The following is a 22,916-nucleotide window of genomic DNA, read 5'->3' as shown; positions in this document are numbered from 1 at the left end:
CAAATCTCATGACCCATAGGCTAATAGGCAGTGAACATAAATAACATTGTGCTAAGTCATGCTGAAAACTGGTTTTTATTTCAGCCTCTGTGTCCAGTTCCAGGAAGGGGTCTATATAGAGTTGTACACACTTCTGAGTAACTTCGGACATTGGGGTCAATATGTAAATAAATGAGGCCAAGCTTCACCTATTTTCCATCTTTGTTCCCTTTATTTGAGAGGATAATGATCAAATTTGTGGGTAGATGAAATACTTTGGGCCAATCACCAGAAATTTCACCTGGAATTATCTTGACAAAATGAGAGGTTAGACAAATGACTTGTGAATCAAAGTAAATCCACCCTATGATAAACAGGTGAAGAGCACCAAAGGCCAAAACAGCAGCTACGTCCCAGGGATAAAATGAGCCTAGACTAAGGTGGCTCAGGCAGCTGTGGCTGATGCAATTTAATTATAAGCTTATGAATTCCTGTGAGAAAACAGTTAAGTAAATACATTAAGTTATTCTGATTGTCTATCTTCACAACAACTGCCCACATAAAGTAGAATATTCACAACCAAACTGATTAATTCTATTTTTTGAGTCAGTATAATTGTTTAAAATATTATTATTAAAGACTGAATCTCATCTTCCCTTGCAGTACCTCAGACTACAAATTATTTAAGGGTAATAACTTGGATCTCTGTTCCTAGCACACAGGGTGACCAGAGTTGGGGTGTTCCAATTGAGTAAGTGGGGGGGGGGCTGCCAGCTCCACTAGTGACAGCCATTGGCCAGCCGTGCGCAGTACTGCACAATCTGATAGATTTTCATCTTACCTCAGACAGCCAGGCCCTGCCCAAGGCAGCCTGTGCCCAGGTAGAAATCTCTTCAGAAAGCTGAGCCTTTCCTACTCAGGAGAGATGGACCTGGGCCGGTCTCTTCTCGGGTGAGGAACCAGGCAAGGAGCTCACTCTCAATGCCCTGTGTCATATGAACTTCTGAACTCATCCTGTGTGTGTTCAGGAGAGCTAAACTCAAAAAGGGGTCCTCTTTTCTGTTTCTTCCTTTCTCTCTGATAATATGGAGTCTGAGGAATGGGCTAGATGGATAAGAAAAGTTCATTTATAACTAAGAAAAGGTGAAGTGTTATTATCCTTCAATAGCATAACCCTTCTACCAACCTAGTGGATTACAAAAACCTTTGGCCTATTTTCCTATGGTTTCATTTTTGGGAGACTAACTTCTGCCTTGTTTCCATAGTTTATCTTTCGATCACTTGGTCGTTCATATAACCACACTGTTGGGATCAGGCAGTATTTATTTTCATGGTCAGAGACAATACAGTACAGAACACATTGGACTTGAACTCACAAGACCCAGCTACAACTCTCTACCACTCTTTTAGAGCTGAAGATAAATGTTTGAGGTGACAGATATCCCAATTACCCTGATTTGATCATTACGTATTGCATACATGTTCCAAAATAGCACATGTACCCCAAAAATGTGTGTAACTGATGTAACAATACATTTTTTAAAAGGACTAGGCTCCAGTCAGAATGCCTAAATGCCACTGTGTGAGCCTCTGGAGCAATCTACTTCATCTCTTTGCCTTTCTGTTCCCTTATTCCTAAAACTAGGTTAAATAATGGCATCTACACATCATTAATTGTGAAGATTAAATGAGTTAATATAGGTAAAGCATCTGAACAGTAACTGGCATACAGTAACCATGCAGTAATGTTAGAATTAGCTTAATAAGTTTAACGAACAAGTAATTTCATCTTGCTGTCCTCATCCTAAAACTGATTAATATTTACCCTATGTGTCCATCTCTTAATGCTCTTACAAGTGTCAAGAACATGAGAGGATATTATTATTTAGAGATATGTTTCCCGTAACTCTGTCACCCTGGAAATGGAAAATACAATTATAATTTTTATTTTTAATATTTATTATTTCTGTGACACAGCCCCAGGAGGTCCTGAGAACATGTGCCCCATATTTATTATTAAAAAGACCATCCTTTCTTGATGTGCAAGCAAAAATTAGATTAAAAAAAAATCCTGACTGCATTTGGTATAGTTAAAAAACGAGCACACACACACTAACCTGGAAGCCAGAAGACGGACTCTGCAACTAGTTAGTAGTCATACATCTCAGCCTCATTTTTTTCCATCCTTAAAATCAGGCAAATTGGATGTCATAATCTCTAAACTTCCACTTAACAACACAGTTTTCACCAACACCAGGAATATAAGCAAATCTCAAACTGTGAACAGGTTTTTAGAAAGAACTAAGACACTGCTTTTGTTGTTTCCAAAAGAATTTCAGTTTAAAGAAAAAGGAAGCCAAAAATACTTGTTTTCATTATGACACCAAATCCTAAAGGGAAAAAAATAGATTTAATGCCAAAAAGATGTCAGAATAACCAGCTCAAAAGCTAGAGGTCATCCAATACAGAGTAGGAACTAACCTAGGCAGCAAGTTTGATGGAAGTTTAAATAGCAAATGAAAAGATTACATAATAATGAGCCATCAAAGGCAGAATTAAAACCGGCGTCAGTCAACTTTAAGAAAGAAATGGACAAGTCCTCTGATAGTAACAAGCACACGCAAAAGCAGGGTTATCCTTAGAGGTGGCAGCCTGGGGAAGGGAGTGGGAAAGCTACTGTACTATTTTTACTCTGGCTAATAGCAAGATGCAGGTAAATGAATTTAGACATTACAGCCTGCTCACGGCAGGTTTCACATTAAAAGGGACCATTTGACCACTGGCTTCTCTCACTGAGAACTTCAGCACCTGGCTTGGCCCTCAAGCTGCTCTCCGCCCCAACTCCTGTCATTTTTGGTGACAATACAGACCATACTCCTGACACCTGGGTCTTTTTTTTTGGGGTCGGGGGGGAGACAGAGTTTTGCTCTTGTTGCCCAGGCTGGAGTGCAATGGCGCGATCTTGGCTCACTGCAACCTCCGCCTCCCGGGTTCAAGCGATTCTCCTGCATCAGTCTCCCGAGTAGCTGGGATTACAGGCATGTGCCACCGTGCCCAGCTAATTTTGTATTTTTAGTACAGACGGGGTTTCTCCATGTTGGTCAGGCTGGTCTTGAACTCCCAACCTCAGGTGATCCCGTCTGCCTCGGCCTCCCAAAGTGCTGGGATTACAGACGTGAGCCACTGTGCCTGGCCTGTTTCTTAAGCTTCTCCTCAATGACCTTTCTTCTATTCCATTCCACTTCATGCTCCCAAGGACATACCCTGACCTTTGTTATTCTGTAGCCAGCATCTCTGGCTACAAAACATTCCCAATCACAAATTCAGACATCTCCTATCCTACCAATCAATCTCCTATCCTTGCCAAAAGCTTCCCACCCCAGGAATCACTAATTTTTTTCACTTGTTAAATGTAATCCACAGATCCTCCCATTTTCTTCCCACCTACCAGCCCTCTTATCTTCACTGGCTTCTTACTCAGCTTAAGATTTAAGAGCCATCACCATCCTCACTCTCAAGCAACCCTCTGCAAATCTCCTGTCCTCTCCCTTCCAAAATGCCCATCTAGCAAATCTACCACCGGAAGCATCATTCACATTTGTTCAACTTGGACTTGAGGGTACCACTAGGTAGGCATTCATTCACTCACACAAATATTCTTCTGCAGAACGGGCAATGTATCAGGCCCTGAGTAGTGAGTATTTGGGAGGACAGAGGTGGTGGTAGTAAAACAGACCCAGGGACTGCCTTCATGGAGTTCACATCTACTGAGCTGGCAGGGAGGAGAGACATAAGTAAACAAATATATACCAATTTATCTAAACATGCTCAACAGCCTTTCATGGACTCAGCATCACCTGCAATCTTCCTTTCTCCTTTCTCTAGTGGCTTGCTCCCCCAGTCTCCCATGACTGTTACATTTTACCACGATCCTGCAAATCTACTTTCTTTCTCTCCCTTTGTTCCCCTAACCCTCTCCTCCAGTTCTTTCACTAAATAGCCATGTCCCTTTTCTTTGAGAAGATGAAAGTCAGTTGGCAGGATCCCTCATTTTCCATAAAAATTTCTAAACTCCTCCCTGCACACACACTCTTTCTCCCTGCCTCAACAGCTTGCACAAATGTTCCCCTCCTCTGAAACACCAGGCCTCTGGGTTCCGATCCTGCTCTCTCCTTCCTTCTCAATGGTGGTGCTCCTGCAATTCTCTTCCCAACTCCAGCATCACCAAGCTCTCCCTTTTCTAAACATCTCTCTACAATAAGCACTTCAAAATCCTTCAGAATCTTCCATTTAAAAATTAGAAACAGGCCAGGCACAGTGGCTCACACCTGCTGTCCCAGCACATTGGGAGGCCAAGGCGGGCCAATCGCTTGAGTCCAGCAGTTCAAGACCAGGCTGAGCAACATGGTGAAACCCATGTCTACAAAAAATGCAAAAAAATTAGCCAGGCGTGGTGGCCTATGCCTGGAGTCCAGAGGTCCAGGCTGCAGCGAGCCCAGATTACGCCACTGGAGGTCAGCCTGGACAACAGAATGAGACCCCGTCTTAAAAAACAAACAACAGACCATCCCTTTATCTTCCACCCCCATTTGGATGATTTCCTTAATGGAGCCACATTTCTTCAGAGCAGCGTATGTCTAGAACAAAGTTTCTTGACTTTGGCAGCCTTGTCCAAGCCACCAGCATCTCTGGCTACAAAAGCTTTTATAACTGTGCTTCTATCCCGTCACTGTTTCTTGCCCCACAGCAGTAGAATGATCATTAAAACACAAAATGAGACCTTTCACTCCCCTGCTGAAGACTATGTAATCTTTCTACTACATTTAAAATGAAAGTTGAGCCTTTAACCTGGCCTACAAAGCGGTCTGTGAACTCGACCCTGCCTGCCGCTTGGCCCCTGTGTCATACACCTCACATTTTACACAGTTTTCCAGGCTGGGGCCTTTGTATTCAAAATTTCTTCTGCCTGGAAAGCTCTTACCCCTGATTTTGGAGGATCACGGCTGGCTTAATTTTTTTTTTTTTTTTAATCTTTTTAAGACTCAGCTTAAATTTACTTTGTCAGACCCTTCCTGAATATCTGATCCAAGACACCTATTCTATCCATTAATTCTCTGCATAAAGCTATCAGAAGTTTTTTTTTTTTTTTTTTTTTTTTTTTGAGACGGAGTCTCGCTCTGTCGCCCAGGCTGGAGTGCAGTGGCCGGATCTCAGCTCACTGCAAGCTCCGCCTCCCAGGTTCACGCCATTCTCCTGCCTCAGCCTCCTGAGAAGCTGGGACTACAGGCACCCGCCACCTCGCCCAGCTAGTTTTTTGTATTTTTTAGTAGAGACGGGGTTTCACCGTGTTAGCCAGGATGGTCTCGATCTTCTGACCTCATGATCCGCCCGCCTTGGCCTCCCAAAGTGCTGGGATTACAGGCGTGAGCCACTGCGCCCGGCTGCTATCAGAAGTTTTAAATTTTGCTTTATCTTCTCATTCCAAAAGAACATAGAGTATTAAGAGAGCAATTTGTTCACTTCTGCATCCACAGCACCCAGAATAACACCCAGCTCGCAGCAGGTATCCACTAAATTTGTGAAACTGATTAGAAGAAATGATGTAGGCCATAGCCAAAGTCTCAGCTGCCAGACATAATTTTTAAAAAAATCTATCCTGAAAAATGTCATTTTCAGAACACCAGTAAAAGAACTTTTAACAGTGGCTTATATTCTCATAGCATTATCTCTATTTATTTTTTTTAAAAAACCTTCCTTACTAGAAACTTGTTTCTCTTCTCTACTGGAATTCAAAAGATACTTATCATTGGCTGGGTACATTGGCTCACGCCTATAATCCCAGCACTTCGGGAGGCCAAGGCAGGCAGGCAGATTACCTGAGGTCAGGAGTTCCACATCAGCCTGGGCAACACTATAAAACCCCATCTCTCCTACAATACAAAAATTAGCTGGGCTTGGTGGCGCATGCCTGTAATCCCAGCTACTCGGAAGACTGAGGCAGGAGAATCACTTGAACCCGAGGGGCAGAGGTTATGGTAAGCTGAGATTGTGCCACTGCACTCCAGCCTGGGCGACAGAGCAAGACTCCATATCAGGAGAAAAAAAAAAAAAAAAGATATAGATCACTACAGAGTAGCAATTATATAACTGTTTGGGACAGGTCTAAATTCATAACCACGGTTATTAGAGAAGTACATAGGTGATCTTAATGGAATTTTGCCTCCCCAGCCCCAAAATTCATTTTATTTGAGACGGAGTCTCACTCTTGTCACCCAGGCTGGAGTGTAGCGGCGCCATCTCAGCTCACTGCAACCTCTGCCTCCCAGGGTCAAGCAATTCTCCTGCCTCAGTCTCTCAAGTAGCTGGGATTACAGGCACGTGCCACCATGCCCAGCTTACTTACATATATATGTATTTTTTAGTAGAGACGGGGTTTCACTATGTTGGTGAGGCTCATCTCGAACTCCTGGCCTCAAGTGATCCTCCTGCCTCGGCCTCCCAATGTGCTAGTATTACAGGCGTTAGTCACCATGCCCAGTCCCAGAATTCATTTTATTTGCGAAAAGACAGTGGTTCAAATAGGCCTTTGTTAAATGACTAATCTGAAACCTCTTGTGAATGACACACTCCTCTCTACTCCAAATACTGGCCCACCCCTGCTTAAATACTGCTCAGTGAAGTTACTCATGCTAGTTCTTGAGGGAGTAATTATGGAATGATTCCATCTAGGAAGATATAAAATAAAATGGTAGTCTAAGTTCTATAGTTAGTTTAGTCAAGCCATATTATAAACCTCCACTCCAAAAATAGTGTGAGGTCATTTCTGGCCAGAGTGAAATAAAAAATGTATAATGCCAGAACAGTCTACTATTCTGACAATGAAAAAGATTAACACAGTTCCCTTTATCACTTGCATGAGCTAAAAAAAAAAAAAAAAAAAAAAATTATCAGCTGGGCACAGTGGCTCACGCCTGTAATCTCAGCATTGTGGGAGGCCAAGGTGGGTGGATCACCTAAGACCAGGCATTTAAGACCAGCCTGGCCAACATGGTGAAACCCCGTATCTACTAAAAAACACAAAAATTAGCAGGGCATGGTGGCATATGTCTGTAATCCCAGCTACTCAGGAGGCTGAGGCAGGAGAACTACTTGAACCTGGGAGGCGGAGGTTGCAGTTAGCTGCAATGGTGCCATTGCACTCTGGCCTGGTGACAGAGCAAGACTCCATCTCAAAAAAAAAAAAAAAAAAAAAATTATGGCACACTGATTATCAGAGTATCTTTCAACTAAGAACCTATGGCAGACTGGGAAATTCAAGAGGAACTCTGACAGGCTGTCTAGTCTAGTGGAACAGGGCAACCTGAACCATCCTGATAGTTTGACCCAATTTTAAAGGCCACTAGTATAGCTTGGAGTATTTTTTTTTTTTTTTTTTTTGAGACAGAGTCTCGCTCTGTCGCCCAGGCTGGAGTGCAGTGGCGCGATCTTGGCTCACTGCAAGCTCTGCCTCCCGGGTTCACACCATTCACCTGCCTCAGCCTCCTGAGTAGCTGGGACTACAGGCGCCCGCCACCATGCCCGGCTAATATTTCGTATTTTTTAGTAGAGAAGGGGTTTCACCGTATTAGTCAGGATGGTCTTGATCTCCTGACCTCATGATCCGCCCACCTCGGCCTCCCAGAGTGCTGAGATTACAGGCGTTAGCCACTGTGCCCAGCCAGCTCAGCGCATTTTAACTATTGTATTGCCGTGACTTTTTCCATTTTGTCTCCATTTACTCAAATGGGTCTAGCAAGTTCTTGCTTCATGCCACTGACATCAAATTCTCTCTTTTTTTTTTAAAATTTTTTTTTATTTCTTGAGACCAGTTTCACTGTCATCCAGGCTGGAGTGCAGTGACGCTATCTCAACTCACTGCAACCTCTGCCTCCTGGGTTCAAGTGATTCTCCCACCTCAGCCTCCCAAGTAGCTGGAACTAAAGGTATACACCACCATGCCCAGCTAATTTTTGTATCTTTTTTTTTAGAGATGGGGTTTCTCCATATTGCTCAGGCTGGTCTCGAGCCCCTTGGCTCCAATGATGTGCCCGCTTCAGCCTCCCCAAAGTGCTGGGATTACAGCATGAACCACTGTGCCTGGCCTCACATCAAGTTCTACAGCAGCCCGAGCTTGCTGCTTTTGTACCTGACCATTCTACCAATGCTCAGCAAACCATTCAGCAGTTCCTCCAGAATCCTGTTCTCAACTCATTTCTCTTACCTTCCCAGCTTTGGTATCATCAAATTGCAACCCAGATGCAATGCATACAGCCTGCTCCTAATAGAGGGTCCTCCTCACTGAAAATACGTAGATACAGATTGGTAGCATTTCACAAATTGGTTTCTAAACTTGTTACTTGAATCTTATAACACAGTTTTCTATATTTTAAGAAGTATAAATGATGACAGGGTTCCTTAAAGTTTTTTACTCTTAAAGTTATTTACAAAAGATTCTAAAATATTCTATAGTTCTATCTGAAATTAGGATACAATTCTGTTAATAGTAGCCAATAATCATTTAAATGTAAGATAAGATGACAACGTCTTAATTTTATCTGGAATGCTAGTGTTTAAGTAAAGTAGATATGATATGAAGGAGAATATAATAGATCCAGAAGAGAACTTCTGGATGTTGCAAGATGTTTAACAGCTAGAAGCCCTGAATTTAATTATATATATATACACACACACACAATTTATACATACACACATATATATAGTGTATATGTGTGTGTATATGTATATGTGTGTGTGTATATGTATGTATACACACACACACATACATACACACACACACACACACACACACACACACACATATATATATATATTTTTTTTTTTTTTTTGAGACAGAGTCTCGCTCTGTTGCCCAGGCTGGAGTGCAGTAGCGCGATCTTGGTTCACTGCAGGCTTCGCCTCCCGGGTTCACGCCATTCTCCTGCCTCAGCCTCCTGAGCAGCTGGGACTACAGGCAAACCGCCACCACGCCTGGCTAATTTTTTGTATTTTTAGTAGAGATGGGGTTTCACTGTGTTAGCTAGGATGGTCTCAATCTCCTGACGTCATGATCCACCCGCCTTGGCCTCCCAAAGTGTTGGGATTACAGGCGTGAGCCACTACGCCCGGCCCTGTATCTTTTATTAGAAGACTTTTATATTCTTTCTCCTTGGCTTAGGCTTATCAAAAGTATTCCCATTATGATTATAAGCTCTAAAGAGGGACCTTTTTCAGTTTATATGAAGAGATAAATGGAACAAGGGAAGGGGGAAGTGGAAGAGTCAGGCAGGAAAGAAAAAGGTGAGAAGTACTTGAGGTAACCAACCAAGAGAAGAGAAAAAGGGGGAAGAAAGAAGTGAAGAAAGTTGTGTGTAAAGACAGTATCTGAGATGGGCTAAACTCTGAGTAGAAAACAAAGGAAGGAAAACTGTGTGTGCACTTACACACACACATAATTAAAATTTAAAGGAAAAAAGAAGGGAGGCTGCCGGGAAACACGTGGGTCAGGCAGGTCCTAAGCAAGCTACCGGGGGGAATTCTGGCCGAGCCTGATGGCTTTCTAAAGCAAAAGACAGCAAAGTGTAGACTCAGACAATAATGCAGACAGGACAGTCAAAAGACATTTGCAATATGTTTAAAAATACTTACTTTTGTAATAAAAGCAAACATTGTAGACTATTTGGAAATTACAGAATAGTATGCTTTTAGTTTCCTTTAACTGAACAGCTATGGATAACATCAATAGTTTGGCATTCAAATGTGAAATGCATGGGAAAACATTAGAGTTGTAATATATAAAAAAAGACTTTCCTGTGCAGCCCTTCGAAGAGGGTGTTAAAACATGAGTAATGGCCGTAAAACATTTTATTCACTAAGATGTACTATCACTTAGCTACTTTATCACAGACTGGGTCATTTAGGTTGCTTCTGACTTTTAGGTATTATAACACTAAAATTCACGTATTCTTTTGACAGTGCAGACTGCTAAATTTTTTTTAGATAATTTTAAACTTTTTAAATAAAAATATTTGAAGGATATAAAATATTTACCAAGCAATACATAGTGGTAGACTGGCTATATCATAATACCTTTGCCAATACTGTTTTATCTGCCAGTTTGACAAATCATATACTGTACTATCGTTTTAATCTGCATTCTTTTGGATTAGACATAAAACCATTTTGTATCCTCTGCTTATTTTTTTTATTAAAAATTATACCATATTACCCTCTTCTATGAGATCATTCATCTTTATTTCACCCACACTGTAACTGCAAGTCTGTTTAGTGAAAGCTTTCACTTAATAGCTCAGTGCAAGTATCAAAGGCTAAAAACTGTGAACCCAGAGAAGTGTGAGCTATGGCAGTCTCTGCAGCAACTTCTTTGCATAAAACAAAATCTTCATGAACTGGGGATTACTTGGGGTTCTGAATGAGTATCTCTAAAGTCCTCATGCACATCTCGACAACTCTGAAGCTTTTGTGAAGACAATCTTTCTTGTAGAAACTTATTTCTTCCTTACACTCTATCTTCTAAATTGAGGTGCTGACTCACACCTCTCCTAAAAAACAATGGAACCATGCCATTAAAGTACACGTAGTATTTTATTTATGTTCCTCTTCTCTCCTAACCAGTAAAGATCTTCTACAGCCTTCCTCATGTCCAGCAGGATGCCAGGTACTCTGAGTTTTAACATACTGGTCATATCAAACATGCAGAATCCATTTAATTCTAGTATCTCATTTTCTAGAAGAGAAAACAATGGTTCAGCTGAGTATCTCTCTCATGGTCAAGGAGAACCAGGGCCAGAACTTCTGTCCTGATAACCAGTCCACTGACCAATCACACTCTCCTAACTCCTATACAGTAACACCCAGCAGCATTGCTAAGCACTCTAGGAACTAATGTTTCTGAATGAAAAACATAAAAGTCTGAATTTTCAAGTAAATCAGAAAAAGATTAAAATATGATTTATTTCAAAGCAGTCTCTCTGGAAAACTATGCAAATATTCAGCGATGTTATAGTTGATTAAAGGAGTTTTATAATTACTCTTCCAATGTGCCTAGAGGGCCAGTTTTATACCCCAATTGATATTACTCGTTTTTCCATTCACCTTATTCTTTGGGCTTAAATGACTGTTAGTCATTTCAAAAATTCATATCCAGCTTCAAAGCATCAATATTTGCCATCATTTATGATATTCAAACAGAAGTAAAATTCCAAAAAAAAGAGCTCAAAGTGTTTGAAACAATAATGGCATTGTAAGAGTAAGTTCATAACCTCCTAAGGTGTCTATTTATATTCCTTTTCTTTCCAAAAAGTAGCTATGCCACTATTTAGGATACCCATTCATTTGCAGATGCAAATTGTTTTAAAGGGACATCTCATGCAATCATGGAACTACTGAGAGCTTTCCAAAACTATATTTGGAGAGTGTCCCAAAGATGAGCATATCACATTATACTGAATATATATTTAAATATTCAGAGAGAAATGTCTTAAAGAGCATATGCCAGAATGTAAATAATGACACCCTTTAAGGGATAAGATTATGAGACATTTTTATTTTTCTTTACTTTGGCTTACAGATTTTCTTACATTATTCTAATGGATATGGGTCATTTATACAATTAAAATATACATCCATACACAAACACACGAAATAGAACAAAGTACACAGACACTGCAAAATTCCAAGATCCAAGCATTAAAGATGTTTGATCTAAATTTGCACAGTTGATTGTTTAAAAGCTCAAAATTTGGCTCAGGAAGAACAGTACACCTACCCAGATACAACAGGTGCAAGATTTAAAAAGAATGTTGAGATTGGGTTTATCTTACCTCCTCGTCCTTCTGTATAATTTTACACCTATCTATGCAACTCAAAAAGGAATCCTTGCCTTTTCTAAGTGAGCCACAACCTTTCCGAATGCTTAAAGCACATCTCAACAGTAATTACATTGTTGATGACCTGAAAATGGGTCACCCTCACAACTGACTGAAACTCTCTTATGCAACCTTCCTCTGGAGGAAACAAGAACAGCTTGTACAAATATTTCAGCTAAATCTACTTCCCTAAGAGAAGATGATACACATTTGTAGGCATTATCAAGTCTTGAAAGCACAGAGAAAGGCAAAAGAAAAAATTATGAAGAAGTTAAATTAGCTGAGTCATTTGTCCAAACCAAATTTCATATTGCATCATTAATTTAAGAAAGCATGCAGGCTTTTTGTGTCATTAGTTAATAAATAAGCAACATCTAAAGTTTAGACATTATTAACTAGAAAGTTATGATGAGATAATCATATTACCTAGAAAAATACATTAATATAAGGTCTGAGAAATAACTACATTTCTACAGGATGTGAAATTGCATTTCTATAAGTTCACTGTTAGTTTCAACAAGCTCTATTGTTTTCTTCCTGACTAGGAATGTGGGGTTAACAAAACCAGACTTAGCATGCCAGTTTTTAGCCTTTAGGTAAGCAGGTATTTATGAAATGTATCTGAATGAACTTGCATGGTTTGGACTTCTATAAAGGCTTTAAATTCATATCACTAAACAGCATAAGAGTTTTAAATCGCTGAATAGACAGAAACACCCTAAAGTTAGAAGATGAATAAACTGGGGACAGGGAACCACCAACACAACAGAAAAGCCCTCTCAAAAGGAGAGGGTGTACAGGCATATACGTTTCTACACCTATACAGGTGCTAAGTCAGATGTGCTCGGGGGTTGTCTCAAAGGCTCAACACCTCACAGCTCCAGTCCCACTTTACCATTCACAATGCTGAAACTTAGAGGCCCCTGTAGCAAGAAATAAATTTCTGATTCAATTGGTTAGGAGTAGGAGTGTAGTGAGGGGTGGTCTAGACTCCAGGAGATCGGGCATTACTTCTTTTTTTTTTTTTTTTTTTTTTTTTTGAGACGGAGTCTCGCTCTGCCGCCCAGGCTGGAGTACAGTGGCCGGATCTCAGCTCACTGCAAGCTCCGCCTCCCGGGTTCACGCCATTCTCCTGCCTCAGCCTCCCGAGTAGCTGGGACTACAGGCGCCCGCCACCTCGCCCGGCTAGTTTTTTGTATTTTTTAGTAGAGACGGGGTTTCACCGTGTTAGCCAGGATGGTCTCGATCTCCTGACCTCGTGATCCACCTGTCTCGGCCTCCCAAAGTGCTGGGATTACAGGCTTGAGCCACCGCGCCTGGCCTGAGATCGGGCATTACTTCTTAAGACAGCCCACAGCAGCTGGGCGCAGTGGCTCACGCCTGTAATCCCAGCACTTTGGGAGGCCGAGGTGGGCGGATCACGAGGTCAGGAGATCAAGACCATGCTGGCTAACACGGTGAAACCCCGTCTCTACTAAAAATACAAAAAATTAGCCGGGTGTGGTGGGGGGTACCTGTAGTCCCAGCTACTCGGGAGGCTGAAGCAGGAGAATGGTGTGAACCCGGGAGGCAGAGCTTGCAGTGAGCTGAGGTCGTGCCACTCACTCCAGCCCAGGCGACAGAGCAAGACTCTGTCTCAAAAAAAGAAAAAAGAAAAAAAAGAAAAAAAAGGCAGCCGACAGCCCAAAGCAGTAGCAAAATGTTTGAACTCTGGCAATTCTGAACATGAGGCTTAGTCTGTCAGAGAATGCTCAATATATTACAATTTTATTGTTCTTACTTAAAATTGGTCAATATTTTATAATACTTTAAAGACATGTATAAAGTGAAGCAAAAAAAGAAAAGTTGGTTTAAATTAACAAAAAGTACTACCATTCTACAGTCTCCAAATATTTAAAGGTGTCAACCTTCAATCAGATAGATCTGTCACTGAGTGCCTTAATGGGGGTGACAGGTAAATAACATCACCCATTAAGGTAAAGGGAGATGAAGGTGAGGAGAAAGTACCTCTTTGTACAACTCTACTGAGGTTTCTACTCTTTCTTCTGCTGTTTAGGGGGCTGAAAAGACTGGAGGTGGGAAGACTGCAAAGGGTCATTTAATTGTAAGGTACCCAGAGTTGGAGTGAACAAAAAAGCAAAGTAGGATCTAGGGAGGATTTCTGAAAATGATAGGATTAAAACACGTACTATATAACATTCATTCTTGCAATCTGGCATTCAAAATTAGACTTAAGATATGTTTATTATTTTCCTGCTAACAGCTTAAAGGACAGTGGGGCCTGAAAGCTGGTTTAATCTGACATTGAAAGACAAAAATCTAAAGTAATGGTCATTATAATTATGCAAAGGGTATATTTAAATGTCTTCTAACACACTATAGAAGTTCCCCCCAAAAGTCACTGATTAATTAACCAAAGCCAAAAAAGGAAAAATTCAATTAGGTAGCCATTTCTGGAATTATCTCCCCTGAAATGCAGGATTTTTTTCCCCTTAGATTTCAAAACTCTCTAAGGAGAAAAACCAAGTAGTCACATACCTATAGATGGAGATTTGAAAGGGTATTTATCAGGTAGGTCCACTCTAACTTTCCATACTCCGCCTTCATATGGTGCTGAAATAAAAGTAAAAATGTTCATCAGAACTGCGTCTCCAAATTAGAAAATAAATCTGAGTGTAAATTAAACATTATCCCCTAATCTGAAAACCTTCCAAATTAATTCCTTCAAGAGTCAGGAATCTATTACAATCAGTAGGTGCATCATGTTCAGATTAAGATACTTTTCTTGGGAAGATCCAGAGTTAAAAAATAAACAGATTCATTCTCTCCTGCAATTTACTTGATTCTTCAAAAGTACTAAACACTATTCAATTATTTGGTAAGTAATAGCCATGTTACTTTCCCTCATATCTCAATAAACCCCATATTCATCCCCCCTCCAAGGACAAAAAGAAAACAACAAAAAACATTTCCTGGAAACCATCTATGTGGCCATCCATAACAAAACCCAGAATTTACAACTCATGTCTAGTACTGTCATATAAAGAGAAAACTACAGTCAGCCTTCTATATCTGCAGGTTCCACACTCCTGGATTCAACCAATCACAGATAAAAAATATTCAAGAAAAAAATCCAAACAATAATAAAAAACAATACAATTAAAAATAACACAAAAAAATACAAAAAAGGCCAAATGTGGTGGCTCACCTGAGGTTAGGAGTTCGAGACCAGCCTGGCCAACATGGTGAAACCCTGTCTGTACTAAAATACAAAAATGAGCTGGGCACCTGTAGTACCAGCTACTCGGGAGGCTGAGGCAGGAGAATTGCTTGAACCCAGGAAGTGGAGGTTGCAGTGAGCCACGATCGTGCCACTGCACTCCAGTCTGGGTGACAGAGTGTGACTCCTTCACTTAAAAAATAAATAAAATATAGTATAACAACTATTTACATAACATTTGTATTGTGTTAGGTATTACAAGTAATCTAGAGACGATTTAAAGAACATGGGAGGATATGTGCAGGTTACATGCAAATTCTATGTCATCTTATATAGGGACTTGAGCATCTGTGAATTTTGGCATGAGGTGGTCCTGGAACCAATCCCCTGCAGATATCAAGGGACGACTGTATATCAAGGAATTGTGATAAGAGAAATATTTCCTCACTGGTTCCAGAGTCCAACTAAACTTGCTTTTCAGAAACTATGCATGCTACCATCTGTCTCTGATATTCATTAAGGAATAGAGTAAAAGACTGTAATAGAAGAACACATACCAACACATGTACTTACTTCCTTGTGGTCCATAAAACTTCACTACAAATTCATTGAGTCCTCCCAGGATCGTAACCTCATGTTTACTCTCAATGCTAAGGTGGATGGTAAAGGAAATTACACAGGCTTTACAGTACCTGGCAGAATTACCAATAACACCCCCGGGATATGCCACTTAAAGTGTTACCAAAATTTGGCAGGACATTGATAAAATATACATAATAATTCTGGTAGTTTAGGAGGCTATATACTCTTGTGAGAAGAATACACATGAGCTTTGGATTCAGAGACTGCCGTTCAAATCCCAGGACTGCCATTTACTGAGTTTTTGAGCCTAGCCAAAATAATGCCAATTTATTCCCTGAGTCTTCGTTTTCTCTTTGCAAACTGGGAAAACAGCATTTCATAGGATTCCTGTGAGGATTAGACAGGTTAAACATGTAAAATGTGTAAGACTGCATTTTGCCTACATACATAAAAAACTGGCCAGACGCAGCAGCTCATGCCTATAATCCCAACACTTTAGGAGGCAGAGGTGGGTGGATCACCTGAGATCAGGAGTTCGAGACCAGCCTGGCTAATATGGCAAAACCCCATCTCTACTAAAAAATACAAAAATTACCCAGGGGTGGTGGTGCATGCCTGTAGTCCCAGCTACTCGGGATGCTGCGGCAGGAGGACTGCTTGAACTTGGGAGGCGGAGGTTGCAGTGAGCCAAGATCGCACCACTGCACTCCAGCCTGGGTGATAGGGTGAGACTCAGTCTCAAAAATAAAATAAAAAATATACAAGAAAAACACGTGCTTAATTTTAGCTCTTCTCTCCCTTTCTACCCTCTCCTCCTCAATCTATCCCTAATGAGCCTGTCATATAAACCCAGTATTCCCTTTAGTCAAATTCAAATGTTCACCAAAATACAAATTCCCCTACACTGGAAATGCTATGCTCCTAAAACGAGGGATTTACTAAAGAGAGGTCCTACAATTGTCTCCTTGGCTTATGGAATAATCAACACAGTTAATGATACAACCTTGCCACAAGCAGTACTGCCAAATGCAAAAGACCAACAAAACAAAAAAAATTTTTTTCAGATCTCATTCAGAGCATTTGTTTTCACCGCCCCCCAAACTCCACCTTCCTCAGACTCGCCTCAAGGTTTGGTATGCTCCAGGACTCTAATCACAGAGGGGTAACATGGCTGTGCTCCCTTCCTCTAAAACTTACCTACCCCTGAGATCCTTGCCCCTTTAAGATGCTAAGATTCAATTCTAGAAACCAAATTAATCCATATTAGAAGAGAGGACTACTGGTTTAAAATCTGTTCTATATATCTGCTTTGTGGTAAAATCCAAAAATGATTCTCTCAGTAGGAATTTTAGGTGACAGAGGCTTTGGGAAGCTCTCAAATCCCACTGTAACATTAAAAAGGAAAACATGATAGACTGGTCTCATATTTCTCCATTAGCAGTGCAAATTATATACTGTTACACAAAATAGAAACATTTAAAAAGTTTTAATAATCTCATAGAGAATATTTTTAAAGATCTGAAATTAAATATATGGCACTCCAAGACTGTGTCCAACGGGACACAGAACTGACTGCAAGACGCCAGGTGTAATTCTGGTAAAGTCCTTGCTCAAGAGCCCTGAATAGTATCCACAAGAGGTATTTAAATATAGTTCAGTTTAGGCTAATTTGATCTAATTCTTTTCTAAATGATAACTAACTACCTTTGAAACATGCACACTGAAAGGATTCAATACTGTCCACATAGGAAAATTGGCTTTATTTCTTGCTTGGTCAAATGACACATGCATGCGTACTCTGACCAGTCACCCTCTGACATCCTGCAAAATACTCCAAAGTTAAAGTTAATGTAATAAGTAAAAGTATAACATGTTTAAAATTTTTAAAGTTTTTTAAAAAAGCACCCTTGTGTCAGGTTAAAAAAAAAAAAAAAAAGCAAATCCAGTTAAAATAAAATTAAATCTCAATAATAGAGCCCTTAAAGAAAACAGACATGGAAAACACTTCTATACTGTAAAAGACAAAGGACAAACTAGGAAGACAAAAACGTGGGTTTTTAAAATAAGTTACTACAAAGCAGTAAGAAAAAAATACAAATACCCCAAGAAAGAAAAGGCCAGAACATCCAAGTCAAGAAAACTGAAATGGGTAAAACTGAAGTATAAAAAAGTCCAACTCATTAAAGAAGTTTAAAAAGATACTTTTTCATTATAAACAATGAAAACAACAGAAGAGCTGGATAAAATCCAGTGTTCAGTGGACTATGAATTAGTACTTCTGAGGACAAATCCAGCACTATATTCCAAAACTTAAAATGAATTTACTCTTCTATTCAAATTTCACTTATATGAAGTTATTTTTTAAAAATAGTCAGACACTGCTGGTAGGAGTGTGATATGGTTTCACCCACTTTGAAAAACTGTTGGCAGTACCTAAACCTGCACATATGCATACCCTATGCGTGTCAGTGCTACTCCCGGAGATACGCCCAATACATATGGATAGTTACATTCACCGAAACCCATGTTTAAGAATGTTCACAGGACTATTTGTAACATCCAAAAATGGGAGACAATCCAAATATTCATCAATGGCAAAAAGAATAAGCTGTAGTATAGTCACCCAAAACAAAATTACAAAGCATTAAAAAAGAAAAATAGACTGGGCACAGTGGCTCACACCTGTACTCCCAGCAGTCTGCGGGGCCAAGGCAGGCGGATCACTTGAGAGCAGGAGTTTGAGCCCAGCCTGGCCAACATTGGTGATACTCTGTCTCTACTAAAAATATAAAAATTAGCTGGGCGTGGTGGCAGGTGCCCGTAGTCCCAGCTATTCAGGAGGCTGAAACAGGAGAATCACTTGAATCCGGAAGGCAGAAGTTGCAGTGAGCTGAGACTGCACCACTGTACTCCAGCCTGGGCAACAGAGTGAGACTCCATCTCAAACAAAATGTAACTTAAAAAAAAAAAAAAGAAAAAAGAATGAATTTGATACACATAAATGTATGGGTTTTACAGATTTCATCAATGAATTACAGAAATAATTTCTCTACAAAAATTAGCCAGGTGTGGTGGTGTGCACCTATAATCCCAGCAACTCAGGAGGCTGAAGCAGGAGAATCGCTTGAACCCAGGAGGCAGAGGTTGCAGTGAGCCGAAATTGCACCACTGCAGTCCAGCCTGGGTGACAGAGTGTGACTCTGTCTCAAAAAAATAAAGAAAGAAAAGAATAAAAATTTCTGTACTTTTTGTATATATGTTATTCTTTAATAAAAAGTTTACAGAAGGTCGGGCGTGGTGGCTCACGCTTGTAATCCCAGCACTTTGGGAGGCCGAGGCGGGTGGATCACCTGAGGTCAGGAGTTCAAGACCAGCCTGGCCAACATGGTGAAACCCCATCTCTACTAAAAATACAAAAATTAGCCAGGTGTGGTAGCGGGTGCCTGAGACAGGAGAATCACTTGAACCCAGGAGGTGGAGGCTGCAGTGAGCCGAGATCGCACCACTGTACTCCAGCCTGGGCAACAAAGAGTGAAACTCCATCACAAAAAAAAAAAAAAAAAAAAAGTTTACATAAATACATGTTTCTGATAAATCTGCGTATATGTTTACTGGAATATTTGAAGTCTAAAAATGGAAACAGTCTAAACATTTATCAATAAGAAACTGGTTCAATGAATTACTGTTACTTTTTTTTTTTTTTTTGAGATAAGAGTCTCACTCTCATTCAGGCTGGAGTGCAGTAACATGATCATGGCTCACTGCAGTCTCTACCTCCCAGTGATCCTCCCACCTCTACTTCCCCCTAGCTGGGACTACAGCGGGCACCATCACACCAAGCTAATTTTTTTTAGTTTTTGTAGAGACAGGGTCTCTCTCTTTGCCCACGCTGGTCTTGAACTCCTGGGCTCAAGTGATCCTCCCACCTTGGCTTCCCAGAGTGTTGGGATTATAGGCGTGAGCCACCATGCCTAGCCAGGTGAAATGACTTATAAGCCATTTACACAATAGGTGGCTGGCTGCACTGGCTCATACCTATAATCCCAGCACTTTGGAAGGCCTAAGGCAGGAGGATTGTTTGAGCCTAGGAGTTTGAGGTTGCAATAAATTATGATTGTACCACTCCACTCCAGCCTGAGAGACAGAGTGAGAACTTCTCTTAAAAAAAAAAAAAAAAAAAAAAAAAAAAAAAAAAAAACAAAAACCACAAACCATATGCAGTAGGCTACTAGTAATGTCTACTAGGGCCCTTTCCAACCAGAGCTCCACTAACATATGTGTCTGTTCAACTTGGGTATCCAGAAGAAGTCAACTGAATTTAGTTGTACAAAGATATTCCAGCCCTTAAAACTGACAAGGATAATGAAAGAACAGAGTAGTGCAGAAGATTAAACGACTTTAACAAAAGAAGTCTTAAACTAATTTTATAACATAAAAATCCACAGATGCAGCATTATCCATCGATAAGAACTAATTTGCTATGAATGACACTGATCTACAGCAATTACTTTTAATCATTTAAAATTACGAGTTGTCCTCGTGCATGTCACTTCTGGGAAAACTGAAGACACCTTTTCTATCCTTTACCTGGATGTGATAAAACGAGGTTCCTTCCATTTTGCGGTTTGTTTGGAATTTAGTGCAAACTTACATCTATTTTATAAAGAAGATTCTCCAAGCCTTCTCTTTCCCATGATCCCCAGTACAGCCCACATGCCAGATACAATGGGATTGTTTTTCTATATCACATCATAAAGAGTTCTCATAGTCTACCTCATATGAAAACCCAAAAGCAAACTGAACTAAACCTTTAAAACTTTTACCAAACTGGTAAAATGAGAAGCTATGCTAACTTTATGCTGCCTTGGAATGGTACAGACACTAAATGAGATAGAAAAAAGAATTTAGGTTTAGTCTAAAGAAAAACACTGCATTAAAAATAAGCCATTCCATCACCACTGAATGAATGACTTGCCACAAAAAATATAATAATTACTTCTCTGCTGTTACCATGTGTATTTATGGGAGAGACCACGAGTTTCTTTCTCCTCTCTGCTGCAAGGGCAAGGAAGGCAGTAAGAAGGCAGGATAAAATGACAAAAATAATGATCTATTTCTGGACGTGCTGGTCAGGCTGGGAGACTGGTGGGACTCACTAGAAGATTCCTCATTACTTTCTCTGTTTCACAGCTTAAAAATATAAAATATCCTTCATACACTGTTCTGGTAAAAACTCATTAAATAAACCCATAAATCACATTTTATACTCACCTTTTTTGATCTTATTCACAAATACTGCTTTATACCCACTTAGCATTTAACTACTAAGGGGTATCACCATTTTGTGTAGAATAATGATTAACATTCCCAAGAACCCAAGTCCATTTCACTTTTTGAAGTGCCACCACTCACATTATTTTCCCTGAATGCCATTATGATTACACAATCTAATATTTAAAGGCAAATGCCAAACTGTCAAGATATAAATGATATTCTTGGCAAAATATGTCTATCAGAGTTTTACAAGTGATTTTTATACAGTTCTGAAATTTTCCAGAAAGGAAGCCAAAGGCGAAGTCTGGGCCTTAGGATTGACAATAGCAGGTCAAGGACCAAGGATTCAGGGACCATTCAGAGACCTAAACTTACTGATAACGTGTTCATAAAATAAAAGGGTGCCCTCCTTGAGCTGTGTGGAAGGGAACGAGGCCCTGGCATAAAGAACGTGCTTCTGTGCAGAGGGCAGAAGCAAGCCATGTGGATTTCTGTGTTCAGACCCACCTGTTTCCCACTCTCCTGGAGAAGAATCACACTAGGAAAGCTGAAGAAACTTGGCAACTTTCACTACCTGGTTTGGTTTTTTTTCTTTTTTCTTTTTTGGTAAAAAAAAAAAAAAAAAGATACGTCTGTTAATCCATTAATATGTAAGTATCACAAAAATAGTGCTTTGGGGGGATATGTTTATAAGGAATCCTTCTCTTTTAGAGACATAAATGGAAATATTTACTAAGAAAAATGTATCTAGGATTTGCTAGTGTGAGTAGGAGAGGTATAGAAAAACGGTAGTGGGCCGGCAATGTTAATGATTGAATCCCACGTTAATGATCGAGTCCCAGTGGCACATGGTAATCTGTTACACTGTTCTCGCTATTTTTAAGTTTTCCATAATACAGTAAAAGTTCTTTAAAAACCTAATAACATAGTTATCATCAAAAGTTTAGCCTTGTGGAGACATAAAGCTTAGCTACTAGAGCTAAGAACAAGAACTAGAATTAGAATTTACCTACTAGAGCTCTCTTGAATTTTTTTTTTTTTTTTTTTTTTTGAGACGGAGTCTTGATCTGTCACCCAGGCTGGAGTGTAGTGGCGCGATCTCAGCTCACCATAATCTCTGCCTTGTAGGTTCAAGTGATTCTCCTGCTTCAGTCTCCCAAGTAGCTGGGATTACAGATGTGCACCACCACGCCCGGCTAATTTTTGTATTTTTAGTAGAGACCAACATGGTGAAACCCTGTCAGGCTGGTCTTGAACTCCTGACCTCGTGATCCACCTGCCTCGGCCTCCCAAAGCATTGGGATTACAGGCGTGAGCCACCACGCCCAGCCAAAGGTGACACTATTAATGAGGCCCGTGCCCGGCCTCTCTTGAACATTTATGAAACAATCTAAGTTTTCCTGAAATATAACAGTTTGAAGAAGACAAAAAATAGCAAGTGATCCAGTATTTAAGAAAGCAAAGACTGGCTGGGCATGGTGGCTCACACCTGTAATCCCAGCACTCTGGGAGGCCGAAGCAGGTGGATCACCTGAGGTCGGGAGTTTGAGACCAGCCTGACTAGCACGAAGAAACCCCGTCTCTACTAAAAATACAAAATTAGCCAGGCATTGTGACACATGCCTGTAATCCCAGCTACTCGGGAGGCGGAGGTTACGGTGAGTCGAGACCACGCCATTGCATTCCAGCCTGGGCAACAAGAGTGAAACTCCGTCTCAAAAAACAAACAAAACCAAAAACCAAAAAAACAAAGACTTTACATTGAAAGAGAAGCATACTCTGCCAAGACAGTAAATCAACAGCTAACATTCTGAAGGAAATAAGTTCAAGTGGCTTCGTAAGGATGTCTATGAAAAATTCAATCATATGGAAGAAAGACAAGCATGTGTCTGTATATCCATGACAAACAGCCTCTGGGCAACATCCTAACCAAAGAT

The 22,916-nt window shown here is 40.3% G+C and overlaps 1 protein-coding gene across 2 annotated transcripts in view; it reads right to left on the bottom strand.

Moving 5' to 3' along the window:
• The window catches only part of UBE2H (ubiquitin conjugating enzyme E2 H), a 118,653-nt gene that overhangs the window by 35,882 nt on the left and 59,855 nt on the right, over window positions 1-22,916 (bottom strand). For both annotated transcript variants that reach the window (XM_050782547.1, XM_050782548.1), the window contains exons 2-3: window positions 15,697-15,773; window positions 14,442-14,516 (exon numbers count right to left, since the gene is read on the bottom strand). In XM_050782547.1, the coding sequence (XP_050638504.1) occupies window positions 14,442-14,516; window positions 15,697-15,773 (152 nt within the window). The remainder of the gene's footprint in view (window positions 1-14,441; window positions 14,517-15,696; window positions 15,774-22,916) is intronic.

The sequence above is a fragment of the Macaca thibetana genome, chromosome 3 (assembly GCF_024542745.1).
Source record: "Macaca thibetana thibetana isolate TM-01 chromosome 3, ASM2454274v1, whole genome shotgun sequence".
In the NCBI taxonomy this organism is placed as follows: Eukaryota; Metazoa; Chordata; class Mammalia; order Primates; family Cercopithecidae; genus Macaca; species Macaca thibetana.
The sequence above is the reverse complement of the archived record's forward strand: the minus strand, read 5'-3'. Positions and strand labels throughout refer to the sequence as shown.